The sequence below is a fragment of the Tachypleus tridentatus genome, chromosome 13 (genome assembly GCF_004210375.1).
Source record: "Tachypleus tridentatus isolate NWPU-2018 chromosome 13, ASM421037v1, whole genome shotgun sequence".
In the NCBI taxonomy this organism is placed as follows: domain Eukaryota; kingdom Metazoa; phylum Arthropoda; class Merostomata; order Xiphosura; family Limulidae; genus Tachypleus; species Tachypleus tridentatus.
Window position 1 is genome coordinate 132,215,186 of NC_134837.1, and position 15,520 is coordinate 132,230,705.

Below are 15,520 nucleotides of genomic sequence, written 5' to 3' on the forward strand. Positions count from 1 at the left end.
CTCTGAAAGAGCTTTTACACACTTTTAATAACCTCTCTGAAAGAACGTTTACACACTTTTTAATAATCTCTTTGAAAGAAAGTTTACACACTTTTTATAACCTCTATGAAAGAGCGTTTACACACTTTTAATAACCTCTATGAAAGAGCGTTTACACACTTTTTAATAACCTCTCTGAAAGAGCATTTACACACTTTTAATAACCTCTCTGAAAGAACGTTTACACACTTTTTAATAATCTCTTTGAAAGAAAGTTTACACACTTTTTATAACCTCTATGAAAGAGCGTTTGCACACTTTTTAATAACCTCTCTGAATGAGCGTTTACACACTTTTTAATAACCTCTATTAAAGATCGTTTACATACTTTTTAATAACCTCTATGAAAGATCGTTTACACACTTGTTAATAACCTCTATGAAAGATCGTTTACACACTTTTTAATAATCTATTTGAAAGAAAGTTTACACACTTTTTAATAACCTCTATGAAAGAGCGCTTACACTCTTTTTAATAACCTCTCTGAAAGATCGTTTATACACTTTTTAATAACCTATTTAAAAGAAAGTTTACACACTTTTTAATAACCTCTCTGAAAGAGCTTTTACACACTTTTAATAATCTCTTTGAAAGATCGTTTACACACTTTTTAATAACCTCTCTGAAAGAGCTTTTACACACTTTTAATAACCTCTTTGAAAGAACGTTTACACATTTTTAATAATCTCTTTGAAAGATCGCTTACACACTTTTTAATAACCTCTATGAAAGAGCGTTTACACACTTTTTAATAACCTCTCTGAAAGATCGTTTATACACTTTTAATAACCTATTTGAAAGAAAGTTTACACACTTTTAATAACCTCTATGAAAGAGCGTTTACACACTTTTAATAACCTCTGAAAGATCGTTTACACACTTTTAATAACCTATTTGAAAGAAAGTTTACACACTTTTAATAACCTCTATGAAAGAGCGTTTACACACTTTTTAATAACCTCTATGAAAGAGCGTTTACACACTTTTTAATAAACTCTCTGAAAGATCGTTTATACACTTTTTAATAACCTCTATGAAAGAGCGTTTACACACTTTTTAATAAACTCTCTGAAAGATCGTTATACACTTTTTAATAACCTATTTGAAAGAAAGTTTACACACTTTTAATAACCTCTATGAAAGAGCGTTTACACACTTTTAATAACCTCTGAAAGATCGTTTATACACTTTTTAATAACCTATTTGAAAGAAAGTTTACACACTTTTTAATAACCTCTATGAAAGAGCGTTTACACACTTTTTAATAATCTCTTTGAAAGATCGTTTACACACTTTTTAATAACCTCTCGGAAAGAGCTTTTGCACACTTTTTAATAACCTCTCTGAAAGAGCATATACACACTTTTTAATAAACTCTCTGAAAGATCGTTTATACACTTTTTAATAACCTATTTGAAAAAAAGTTTACACACTTTTTAATAACCTCTATGAAAGAGCGTTTACACACTTTTTAATAAACTCTCTGAAAGATCGTTTATACACTTTTTAATAACCTCTATGAAAGAGCGTTTACATACTTTTTAATAACCTCTATGAAAGAGCGTTTACACTCTTTTTAATAAACTCTCTGAAAGATCGTTTATACACTTTTAATAACCTATTTGAAAGAAAGTTTACACACTTTTAATAACCTCTATGAAAGAGCGTTTACACACTTTTAATAACCTCTGAAAGATCGTTTATACACTTTTAATAACCTATTTGAAAGAAAGTTTACACACTTTTTAATAAGCTCTATGAAAGAGCGTTTACACACTTTTTAATAACCTCTCTGAAAGATCGTTTACACACTTTTTAATAACCTATTTGAAAGAAAGTTTACACACTTTTTAATAACCTCTATGAAAGAGCCTTTACACACTTTTTAATAATCTCTTTGAAAGATCGTTTACACACTTTTTAATAACCTCTGAAAGAGCTTTTGCACACTTTTAATAATCTCTCTGAAAGGGCATTTACACACTTTTTAATAAACTCTCTGAAAGATCGTTTATACACTTTTTAATAACCTATTTGAAAAAAAGTTTACACACTTTTTAATAACCTCTATGAAAGAGCGTTTACACACTTTTAATAACCTCTCTGAAGATCGTTTATACACTTTTAATAACCTATTTGAAAGAAAGTTTACACACTTTTTAATAACCTCTATGAAAGAGCGTTTACACACTTTTTAATAACCTCTCTGAAAGATCGTTTATACACTTTTTAATAACCTATTTGAAAGAAAGTTTACACACTTTTTAATAAGCTCTATGAAAGAGCGTTTACACACTTTTTAATAAGCTCTATGAAAGAGCGTTTACACACTTTTTAATAACCTATTTGAAAGAAAGTTTACACACTTTTTAATAACCTCTATGAAAGAGCGCTTACACACTTTTAATAACCTCTCTGAAAGAGCGTTTACACTCTTTTTAATAACCTCTCTGAAAGATCGTTTATACACTTTTTAATAACCTATTTAAAAGAAAGTTTACACACTTTTTAATAACCTCTCTGAAAGAGCTTTTACACACTTTTAATAATCTCTTTGAAAGATCGTTTACACACTTTTTAATAACCTCTATGAAAGAGCGTTTACACACTTTTTAATAACCTCTCTGAAAGATCGTTTATACACTTTTTAATAACCTATTTGAAAGAAAGTTTACACACTTTTTAATAACCTCTATGAAAGAGCGTTTACACACTTTTTAATAACCTCTCTGAAAGATCGTTTACACACTTTTTAATAACCTATTTGAAAGAAAGTTTACACACTTTTTAATAACCTCTATGAAAGAGCGTTTACACACTTTTTAATAAACTCTCTGAAAGATCGTTTATACACTTTTTAATAACCTATTTGAAAGAAAGTTTACACACTTTTTAATAACCTCTATGAAAGAGCGTTTACACACTTTTTAATAAACTCTCTGAAAGATCGTTTATACACTTTTTAATAACCTATTTGAAAGAAAGTTTACACACTTTTTAATAACCTCTATGAAAGAGCGTTTACACACTTTTAATAACCTCTGAAAGATCGTTTATACACTTTTAATAACCTATTTGAAAGAAAGTTTACACACTTTTTAATAACCTCTATGAAAGAGCGTTTACACACTTTTTAATAATCTCTTTGAAAGATAGTTTACACACTTTTTAATAACCTCTCTGAAAGAGCTTTTGCACACTTTTTAATAACCTCTCTGAAAGAGCATATACACACTTTTTAATAAACTCTCTGAAAGATCGTTTATACACTTTTTAATAACCTATTTGAAAAAAAAGTTTACACACTTTTTAATAACCTCTATGAAAGAGCGTTTACACACTTTTTAATAACCTCTCTGAAAGATCGTTTATACACTTTTTAATAACCTATTTGAAAGAAAGTTTACACACTTTTTAATAAGCTCTATGAAAGAGCGTTTACACACTTTTTAATAACCTCTCTGAAAGATCGTTTACACACTTTTTAATAACCTATTTGAAAGAAAGTTTACACACTTTTTAATAACCTCTATGAAAGAGCCTTTACACACTTTTTAATAATCTCTTTGAAAGATCGTTTACACACTTTTTAATAACCTCTCTGAAAGAGCTTTTGCACACTTTTTAATAACCTCTCTGAAAGGGCATTTACACACTTTTTAATAAACTCTCTGAAAGATCGTTTATACACTTTTTAATAACCTATTTGAAAAAAAGTTTCCACACTTTTTAATAACCTCTATGAAAGAGCGTTTACACACTTTTTAATAACCTCTCTGAAAGATCGTTTACACACTTTTTAATAACCTATTTGAAAGAAAGTTTACACACTTTTTAATAACCTATTTGAAAGAGCGTTTACACACTTTTTAATAACCTCTCTGAAAGATCGTTTATACACTTTTTAATAACCTATTTGAAAGAAAGTTTACACACTTTTTAATAAGCTCTATGAAAGAGCGTTTACACACTTTTTAATAACCTCTCTGAAAGATCGTTTACACACTTTTTAATAACCTATTTGAAAGAAAGTTTACACACTTTTTAATAACCTCTATGAAAGAGCCTTTACACACTTTTTAATAATCTCTTTGAAAGATCGTTTACACACTTTTTAATAACCTCTCTGAAAGAGCTTTTGCACACTTTTTAATAACCTCTCTGAAAGGGCATTTACACACTTTTTAATAAACTCTCTGAAAGATCGTTTACACACTTTTTAATAACCTATTTGAAAGAAAGTTTACACACTTTTTAATAACCTATTTGAAAGAAAGTTTACACACTTTTTAATAATCTCTATGAAAGAGCGTTTACACACTTTTTTCAGTCTGCTGCTTGTTTTTAAAGATTCCATGTTGAAACGATACAGAATTTATGACATATAAAAAAGGGCAAAGTTAATCAACTGTGTTTACCTTATTTTTATTTAAAGGTTTTCTTTGTTTCTTTATATCGTCGAAAAACCATAAATCTGAAAAAAAAAAAAATCACTAGAGAAAGTGGGGGAAGAAAGCTGCAAAAAAAAAAAGGTAATGGGTGGCGAATGGTAAACGCACATACTCATATTAACTTATTTTATTTGGATCTGTGGTATTAATTAGGAATAGATTTCATCGTGTTCAGTTTGAACTCGTTCAATTTTCTCTACCGCTAGTTCAGTGAGGCAGACACTGGTGGCAAAAAAGTCAAAACGTTGGTTCTTAAGAAGGTGAGTGTAACACATTTGGTTTCTGTTTTATTTTTGTTAAATGTAAATGAACAGGTTATTTTCTATATTTAGCTGTCTTATGGTATTAATAAACGGCCAGTTAATGTAAGAATAAGGTTGATGACAAAATACAGACTTTCTGTAGTTCATGTGAGGATAAAGCTAGTAATAAAATACACTTTCTGTAGTTAATGTGAGGATAAGGTTAGTGACAAAATACAGACTTTCTGAGGTTAACGTAGGAATAAGATTAGTGACAAATTATAGACTTTCTGTGGTTAACGTAACAATAAGATTAGTGACAAAATACATAATTTCTGTAGTTAATGTAAGAATAAGCTTAGTGACACATTTCAGACTTTCTGTGGTTAATTATAGAATAAGATTAGTGACAAATTATAGAATTTCTTTGGTTAATGTAAGAATACGATTAGTGACAAAATACAAACTTTCTGGGGTTAACGTAAGAATAAGATTAGTGCCAAATTATAGACTTTCTGTGGTTAATTATAGAATAAGATTAGTGACAAATTACAAACTTTCTGTGGTTTAGTAAGAATAAGATTAGTGTCAAATTATAGACTTTCTTTGTTTAATGTAAGAATGAGGTTAGTGACAAGTTACAGACTTTCTCTAGTTGTAAATAAGTTACAAAGTAGGGATAACTGATTGCACTTAACTAGATTTAGCATTGTTAATATATTATTAACATGAAAATAATGTTGTTCATGTTCTCATTACTCTGTCACTATCAAGAAAATGTTTCAAATTTCCTATAGTTATTTTAGACTAACATTTATGTACTACTATATTCTCACTGTATTTTCAACATATAATGTTATTATTTGCGTATTATTCTCTTCACAAGGCCTTCACATGTGAGAAGCCTTTTCTCTCCAACATATCTGCATCTGATTGGTTTTTCCCTTCAAAGAACATCATGGAGCTTCTGTTTACAAGTGCAGATGTTATTGTTTTGGTGTTTTAACGTTCACAAGTCCACATCTTATTCCAGATGTTCAGATACAATTGAATGTTTCAGTACTTTCTGTTCAAAATAAAAGTATTTACATTGTTGTCAGTTGCCTGCTTTAATGATGTGTTTACATTGTTGTCAGTTGCCTGCTTTAATGATGTATTTCCATTTTTGTCAGTTGTTTTAAAAGTTCGAAAATCTTCTATTGTTAGATGTTTTAGCCCAAGGTTCCAAAATTTTCCATCAGTGCTCTGTCCACAGTTGGGAATTAAACACCTGATTTTAGCCATGTAAGTCCATAAACTTAGTTCTCATCCACTAGGGAACTATTCCGGTAGTTTCATGCACGTCAAACAATAGGTGAGTAGGACGAGTTGAAAAAGCTATGTTTTCATAACTCGCTACCTGTCTGTCCAGAGGCTGAGTCCACGTCTACATACTGGTCATGAGAGGTTGTAAAAAAATGTCGTGGTTTTTAGATGAAATATGGTACGAACTAGTGAGTAAAAGTAAATGTGGTTTAATAATGTGGCAACCACACCACATTTGTTATATTCAGTACTAACAACGACTTTTGTCCACTACCAGAACGTTTGAAGACTGTTGTATGTGCTGCGTGCTGCCTTTGGAACATTTTTCTCCATCATAACTCATGTTCGTTGTCGCAACTGTTATGCACTGTTACCCAACCATAATCTTCATTCGAACAATTTTTTTTAAAAGACATTTAAGTTAATCACCCATCTACAGTTGTGCGTATAAGTCGGCTTCCAAGACACGTTTAAGCAGACTAGAAGCACAAAGGTCTTTTGGAACTACATCGGCGGACTTGACACTATGTAGGGTTACTGTGATTTAAGTGTATTTGGCCGTCTTTTTCAAGAAAACAGTCATTCGAGATACTGTCGGGAATTGTTGTTAGAAATTATTGTTTATCACTTTACATACCTAGAGAGAGGCCGATCTTCATTGCATTAGTGTTTTTGAGTTCGAGTGTTTTCTTTTGTGGGGATAGACTTCAGTAAAATTTGCTGGTTTTGTTTTATTAAAAACATTATAGAACAGTTGTTGTATATTAACAATTTTTAAAGAACAATATGTTTTTTGTTACTGTGTCTTGCTTTAAGCCTTTTATGTAATTGATACCTCTTGCAACCCCTAGGGGAAGCTGCTGACATTCATGGTTATATTATTTTGAGTTACTATGTTGTCTAAGAGTTAACGATACACTGCCATGTTTCAAGTTTTATAGATAACAAAACTTTGGTGACGAGATAAATATTGTTATCCAAAATCACTAATTTTATTTCCATTAAAAAAAGTTCCAATGTTAAACAGTGTTTCATCACCGTGAAATAGGAAATACAGTTAGGCCTAGCTAAAACATTTTCGGCTGTTTCATACCCGGTTGCAGCTCATCTCTTCTGGCAGAGAACTTTCCACACTTTTCATAACGATTTTTAAAAAATGCATATGATTTTTACAAATTAATATGATTTTGTTGGATGGGTCAGACCGAAATTTGGGGGTTATAAGGCCACCGTAGCACCTTCTAACACCCTGAGGTGTTTACTAATTGAGTGAATAGGATTAAGCCAAGCTAGATTATTTAATATTTTAACTGATTCTTTAGATCGTGGTAATGATGTTTGTTTTTTCTTCATATTGTCTAGAAAGGTCCAATTAATATATCTCTTACAAAAGCTGAGGATTCGTCTAATAAGAACAAAATAGTCGTTTCGGAAATATGGCCAGGTGAGACGATTCCCTCTGACGGACAACTGCAGAAAGGAGACGAGATACTCATGATAGATAACACTCGACTGCTCAACAGATCGTTAACATTTGCTAATGCAACATTACGAAATGTCATGTGTAATTCTAGGGTAAAGTAAATAAGATTATTTGTAATATAAAACGATAACGTACAATTGTATGATAATTAGTTAAGATTATTTATAATATAAAACAATTACATGTATAATTTTGGGGTAAAAAGTTGAGATTGCAAGTGATATAAATTTGTAATTCTAAAATATTTGTAAAATAGTTAACATTGTTTGCAATATAAAACAAGGACAGGGTTAAGTAGTTGTGACTGTCTGTAATGTAAAACAGTTTGAGTCTGGATTTTAAAAAAGAACTTTGGAATACATAATATTGTTGATTTCCTTTGATACGTGCGTTGATACTTCCAATCACAATTTATAGTCCAGGCAGCTCAATTAGATAATTGCTGTGTTATTTGTCATTTAAATTGTTTAAAGTTCTTATATTAGCTTTAGGTAATACATCTGTAATCTTGAGTCTAAAGAATGTGTCTATACGAATGTAGAAAAAAAGTCACAATTTGAAAATTGTAAAAGCGAAATTATTCAATTATTCCACTCATTCATGTGATGATTGATCTTATATATCCATGAAAAGTGCACTTTACTTTGTATTATATGTAAATACAGTTGTCAAGTTAACAGACTGTTTATAGAGTGATCTTTGATTAAAAAGCATGACACTATGAATATTGACGAAGAAATGCTTAAATTATTTTGTTTTTGAATTCCGCGCAAAGCCACACGAGAGCTATCTGCGCTTGCCATCCCTAATTTAGCAGTGTAAGACTAGAGGGAAAGGCAGCTAGTCATCACCACTCACCACCAACTCTTCAGCTACTTTTTTACGAAAGAATAGTGGGATTGATCTATACTTTATAAAGCCCCCACGGGTGAAAGGGCGAGCATGTTTGATGCGAAGTGGATTCGTTTTTGCATTTCGATATGTATCAAATTTATGATATTTAGTAACACGACTGATGCAATTTTCTTTTTAACGTTTATTACTAATAGTTATTACAAGTGATGGCTTATATACAACAGTTTTACAAACTTAAAATAATACTGAGTCTTATATCTAGTCTAGAACTGAATATTTTATCGACGATCCAGATTCATGACGAGTAAATTAATTCTGAGTTAATATTATTACACCTCGCTTAAGCTAGCGAGCTTGGTTGGCCTCACGTCATTAACTTTTTACCGACGAAGAAAGAAAATGTCCTTGTAGAAATACTAATGACCGAAGTTAATTTACTGAAGCTGAACGGTTTGTAATGTTCAAAATCTATAAACGATCATTGTCAAATTCTGTAGTTTTCCGATTAATAAGCGTTAATCACAATTATAGCTTTTCAATATTATAGTATACTGACTGTAGCTGACCAATGATAATCATCTGTCTTTCAGCATGTTGGTTTATGTAGTTTAAGGCGAAATTCTCGAACGTTCAACAATGCTCAAAAACACGTAAACATTGTTGGAAACTTCTAAAGGTTTTCTTATTATGTCATATCACTGATAGTTTGTAAGATATCACATTTCTCCAGTATAGGTGCTTTATACCACATGAATGTCCAAGTTTAACCGTTTATATCTGTTTATAGTTACATCCGGGTAACAGTTACTTTATACACACTCACATCGCTAACAAGAACCTGATACTCGTAATCTGAGGGTCGCAGTATCGAATCCCCGTCACACCAAACATGATCGCCCTTTCAGTTATGGGGGCTTTATAATGTATAGATCAATCCCATTATTCGTTGGTAAAAGAATAGCCCAAGAGTTGGCGGTGGGTGGTGATGACTAGCTGCTTTTCTTCTAGTCTTACACTCCTAGATTAGGAACGATTAACGTAGCCAACTCTCGTGTAGCTTTGCGCGAGATTCTAAACTAACACACAAGAACGTAAGTTAATATCTTATATACGATGCAGTCAGACGCTTAGGCCACGCGAATAAGTTTTATCCATTTAGCACAATGACCTATATTAATAATGTTTTGAACTTTTTAAAATTAAAAATGGTTTATGCTGTTGTAATTTCATGCAGATAATTTATTAATATAAACTAAGATGTAATTTTCAATAAAGTAACAAATATGAAGTTATTGTTGTTTTTTGCGTTAAAAATAAAAATGGGCTGTTGTTAGTATTTACCATTTTTCCGCGTTTCATATCACCCTGACTGTTATAAAAAATCATTCTAGTTATCCGATTAGAAATTTAGTTCATTACTGAAGATTAGTTCATTATTATTTAATAATTTGATTTTATTCATTAAAAAGTACAAATTTTAATTTGTTTCAAGAGTAAAAGCTTTTAAGATATTAATATATATATTTTATATTTATCTAGGGATTTAATTTTTTTAGTGCTAATTATTATTAATTATTATTATTTCCAGCTAACGTATGGCGTTTCTACAAAGGTTTTGAGTGGCTGTGTATTGGTAAAATTTATTAGTATGTGTGTGTATACATACATACATATGTATTCATCATTAACACATAAAACTGCCACAGTGTTGTCAACACTATGTAATAAAATTTTTTACTTTTTCTTGTTCCTGGGCAAAACGCGTTATTTCCCTATTGCCTATGCCTAAAGTAAACGGAAAAGACCTATTTTTCTCTTCAAACTTTGCTTTTGTGACCTGGGTAATGAAATTTTCAAATTTACCCATTTTCCAGAACATTCCACGTAGATTCAGTGCTGAATAGCTGATAGAGAATTTTCTCGAACTTACGAGAAGTTTTTAGAATGTTGTAGAACTTACGAGAATTTTCAAGAACCTTTTAGAATTTTTTAGAACTTTCCATAGTAATATATATATATATATATATATACATACATGGGTTCACTACTCACCACTTCAGTTTAGTTCTAGCTGCCTAAGTGAACACACAGACCCATCTGATTTTATCAGAGATGGCATCAAGAAGCTGCAAGCATTCTCCAGACACATTCTGCTATGTATGTGGCCAATTTATCAAGACAAGAGCAAAAAGGTACTCTGTGACAGCATCTGCTAAAATGTATGAAGCCTACAAGACATATTTCGGCATGCCTGTCGGGGATCAAGACAAACACTAGGCACCTTATTATACCTGTGAACACTGTAAAAACACTGTAGAAGGTAAGACGGACAATATTTGCTTGTTTGAATAGTTATATTTTATATTACACAAATTTTAGGCTTTTTAAAATTTAAATATCTTTTAGTATACATTTTTTAAATTTTCAATAATGTAGAAAAAATATCCCATACAAAATATTTTGCATGAACCTCTTACACATTAGTTGTGGATGAAATAAATTTATTCTTCATAATAACAATTTTATTTTGCTCTTTTTTTCAGGATGGTACAGAGAGGAAAAGAGAACCATGAAGTTTACTATTCCAAGAATTTGGCGTGAACCCACTGCCCATTAAAGCAATTGCTATTTCTGCATGGTGGACCCTTCCAAACGTCGAGCTGGCAAGAATGCATTTGTTACCATGTATTCGGATCTTCCATCATCCATTGTCCCAGTGCCACACTGCCCTGAGTTTCCTGTACCCACTCTATCAGAAACGAAGCAGCCATCCTCATAAGAGAGCAACAAATCAGAAGATGAGGTAGACGTTGAAGAGCCAGATTACAATTTCAGGGTGCAGCTGGTGAGAGAAACCCATACTACCCCAACCAAAGAGACCTCAATGACTTGATCAGAGATCTTGGTCTAAGAAAGTCGAATGCCAAGACTATATTTGGGGTCTGATACGTGAAAGTGATTTACATTACAGTCGCAAATCTCGAAAAACTACTCACTTCTAAACATTTTTGTTCATATTTGTATAACTTTAGTACAAATACATGTAAATCTTGATTCATATTCAGACCTTATGTAAATGAAAATGTGCAGATTTGCCAGTTTTTACACAGAAAATAGGTTAATTTCTGAATTTCATTATCCAGGTCACAAAAGCAAAGTTTGAAGGGAATAATGCCTACTTTCTGTACGTTCACAACACAAGCAATTAAGAAATAACACGTACTATCCAGGTACAAAATTTGTGTTACATAGTGTAATGAATGACGTTGTGTATTTTACCAATGCACAATTATTCATCAACTTTGTAGAAACATCATGTGTTAGACAAGACTCATCTAGTTTCGGTTTATTACTGGAAAATGTATCTTAATTTGATTACGTAGTGCTTGTTACTCGTGAATATTTATTGTTTTTAAATTTTAAATGAATCTTAATGAAATGAAAGTGAATGTATAAGATTATGTTCAAGAAAATGTGTTTAACTTTATTTATTTATTTCAGGATACTATTCAAATCGTGTTTCGTAAGAGTAATTAACCAGGTCTGATGGAACATGCAAGTGTTATTGTTCCAAACAGCTATAATGAGAAACGGTAAGAATTTTAAAATACAGCATGGAAACTTTATTGCAAACTCTGAATACAATACAGTTTTGGATTCTTTATATGAGAATATATACTGACTTATTGGAAACAGTTGAGAGGAGAACTACTATAATATTTCTTGGTATAGAAGGGTTATCAGTTTAGAACTCTCAAATTTGCTTCACTGTTCAAACTTAAAACATTATATAATAAGGGCGTCTGGTTTCTTTGTGCACTATTCTGAAGACGAGAAGATGAGATTTGTAAGGTACAGACTGTGCTTTTAACAATTTGAAGAATTTTCAATGAGTAACGAATACAATTTTATTGCAAGTGTAACATAGTAACAAACAGATTTGCAACCATCAACCACTTTAAAAGAGTTAAAGAGGAGAATCAATATTTTCAAAAAATATATATAATGTGGGTTTAAGTTTTTTTTTCTTTTCTCAGGGGGTGTGTGTATATGAAGGGACAATCCTGAAGGACCACAATGTGCCTTGTTTTACATATATCGTGCTAAATTTAGTTCCATGAAATAATTCTGTTGCAAGTTTAAAATACTTTAGAAATAAATAGATATTTCATAAATTATTAATTCAATTTTTATTATATTCATTATTCGATTACGTGTCATGGGTAATTGATGGCCATGTTACAGGAATGTATACTAAGTTCAAAGTTTTTTGGGTGTAATTTAGACGCTTGTGGCAAGAACAACAATATATTCTCTGTATTATTATACCTGAGCTTTTTCATGCAGTTATGTTGTGAAGCCAAACCCTAGCCTATGCAAATCTTATTCAATTGTCCTGAATGTTTATTGTTCTAAAAATAATAAAATAATACATCTTTTCAAAGATTCTAACAAATATATAATTATTTCTTTCCTCCTTAAGATAGCTCTATTGTTCCAATCCACAGATTACTATTTTCGTTCTGTTGTGTTTAAAGTAAGAAAAGTAGAGATTGAAATAGATTTGGTGAAATATCTTAAACAACAACAAGTTGAGTTATACTACAGGTTAACTCAAAATGGACAGCAGTATCTTGAACATGAAAGTTGTGGTATTCAGGTATACAATATGTCTTGTTCCTCCTTGTATTAGTATTAACATTTAAAAAACTGTACTTTATTCAGGTTACATAATGCGTTGGTTAAGAAAGTCATGAAGCTCTTTTCACTCCAGCTACCTATTATTTTGTGTAATTCACTAAAGGAAATGCCATGTTTTTACATATGTAAAATTATTCTAAGGCTTATTACTGTTTGTATGTATCATTTCAGTGTAAACTATAATATTTCCTCTGGTAGTCCAGGCTGAATCTCGAGGTTATAACCTCCCTTATTTGTTAAATAAAAACTGGGAACAGTCACATGGGTAGCGCAAGTAAGCCTGGTAAAGTGTGACATTATATAACATTATACTTTCACAGACTGGGATAAAATGTATACAATACTCTTAGAAAAATAACAACACTTACGTATAACCAATAAGAGTGGCCATCCTTCAGGTTCAATCACAATACATGCATTGTTGTTTTGAAATAAAGGCTGATTTCAATGTGTGTTTTACGTGTTTGTTCAATCACTTAAAGAACTTGGAATCACTCCGTAATATTACCCGACTGAATTTGAATTCCCGTTACGTAACGGATTTAATTTATCCACTTTTGTTTGGGGGCGAAGGTTTCAGTTTAACCTGAGAATACCACACTAATCCATAACTGTTTGCCATAATTTCCTAGCACTTTTTAAATAAACATAGTAGGGATAAGTACATGATACAGTTGTTAATTTAATGTTAATTTTAAATTATATAATTATTTTCATAGCCTCGAACTTTTTACTTTTAGGTCTTTCTGGGCACCAAAATGAAGACAGAAAGCTTTTGAATGAAAAACTGACTTGAATAAGAAATCATCAGTAACTTGTAAGGCTGCTGAACAATGAACACATTGAAATAAAACTCATAAATGTTGATTTTGTGTTAGTAAAAATGTGGACTGAATGAATTTTGGTATATTTTCTCGCCAATTGCACTCTTTGTTATTACTGTGTTATGTATTTTTCAGCACTAACTTGGGTTTTGGCATGGCAGGATACAACACTCGAAAGCATTGCCAAACAGCTTTAAAGTCTTTTCATAACTTGCTGTGATTCTAGAATCTTCCCACACATTTAATTTACTTTATATATTGCACGGTATTATATAAACATACAACACTCATAACACATCACAAGTTTAAATTTGGTTCTTTTCTCTATTTCTTGTAAACTCCCATAGATGTCTCTGAAAACGTTTGCTCCAATTTAGAAAAGAGGAATTTTGAATATGACCTATCTCAGTAACAATAATTCAATAGGCAGAGTACAAACCATAATAACATTTTTAAAAATGAGAAACCTGAAGTTTGGGTGACTATACAACTTTGGGTTTAACATTACTTACTAATCAAACAACATATCAATATGTGTAATACTTGTTTTTAATTACAGAATTGTAACTGAGTTACTGTTTGGAGCGTGGCATTATATATACATATATCGTATTTTAAAAGGCATTCTTGTATGATTTGTATTATTTATTTTTGCATGTTACTCTAGAAAAATAAACATGATTTTAATCAATTATATGTACAATTTAACTAATTGTTTGAGCGGTAAATTGCATGCCCAGCTTTTCCCTTGGTGAAACAATGACAGATCCATGATGACGAGAAAACCCACTTGTAGAGAAAATTATATATGTAAAAACGGCTGGTATGGATAGAGAAAGCTCTATGTAGAAGAGCGAACAATTGAAAATCTCTAAGTAAAAGTGAACTCTTTGGTCCATAATCGTTTTTTTCGAAGCTCTTCTAATGTACTTTAAATGTCTTACCTTAAAATGTTTGCAGGTTGTTTCAAGGGGACTGTACTTATCTGATTTTTTTCCATTGAAAAACGAGGAAAATACAAACAACTTTGTTAAAAATGAGCAAAAATATCTTTGAGGATTCAGTAGTGTTCACTGTTATAAGACAGGGGCAGTAGATTGGAAATGGGAAGGTGTGGTAGTCCAGTCGAGAAACTTGGCAGAAGTGGTAAAGCAGTTGCGACAGTTCTTGTGTACAAAACAGTCCATTTCACAGTAGAGATATAGTCAAGATTTCTACTTTTGAATTTGGTTTATTTAATGCATTAAATTTATTAATGATCTTGAATTTTGTTTTTAGAAAAGCTATATTCTGGGTCATGAAGTAATAAATATCCTAAAGATTATTTTGATTATGAAATATTCTCTTATGCAGTCTTAAGCATTTATTCCAACCTTAATATAAACCAGAAGTTAAATGTGTGAATCATGAAAAAAGCGGGAAACTTAAAGAGCAGCAATATCTTTTTTCTCTGATGTGAAAAATAAAAAAAATAAAAAATAACGAAGCGCAACAGCCTATTAAAAAAACTATTGCCACTAACTCCAATGTCACAAGTAAATCAACATACACCTTAATTTTAAAGAACGTTACAGGACAACAAGACGAAAAGCATCAACTGACACAAGGGAGGCTCGGCAT

At 31.1% G+C, this 15,520-nt stretch overlaps 1 protein-coding gene across 4 annotated transcripts in view; it reads left to right on the forward strand.

Moving 5' to 3' along the window:
* The window catches only part of LOC143237970 (uncharacterized), a 70,940-nt gene extending 56,997 nt beyond the window's left edge, over positions 1-13,943 (forward strand). For 3 of the 4 annotated variants that reach the window (XM_076477786.1, XM_076477789.1, XM_076477790.1), the window contains 4 exons: positions 4,697-4,750; positions 7,400-7,612; positions 11,877-11,968; positions 13,817-13,943. In XM_076477786.1, coding sequence (XP_076333901.1) covers positions 4,697-4,750; positions 7,400-7,612; positions 11,877-11,912 — 303 coding nt within the window. In that variant the 3' untranslated portion in view covers positions 11,913-11,968; positions 13,817-13,943. Of the gene's footprint in view, positions 1-4,696; positions 4,751-5,618; positions 5,754-7,399; positions 7,613-11,876; positions 11,969-13,816 lie in introns of those variants that run through there. The other variant, XM_076477787.1, reaches the window with a different exon arrangement.
* Positions 13,944-15,520: the final 1,577 nt, after the last annotated feature.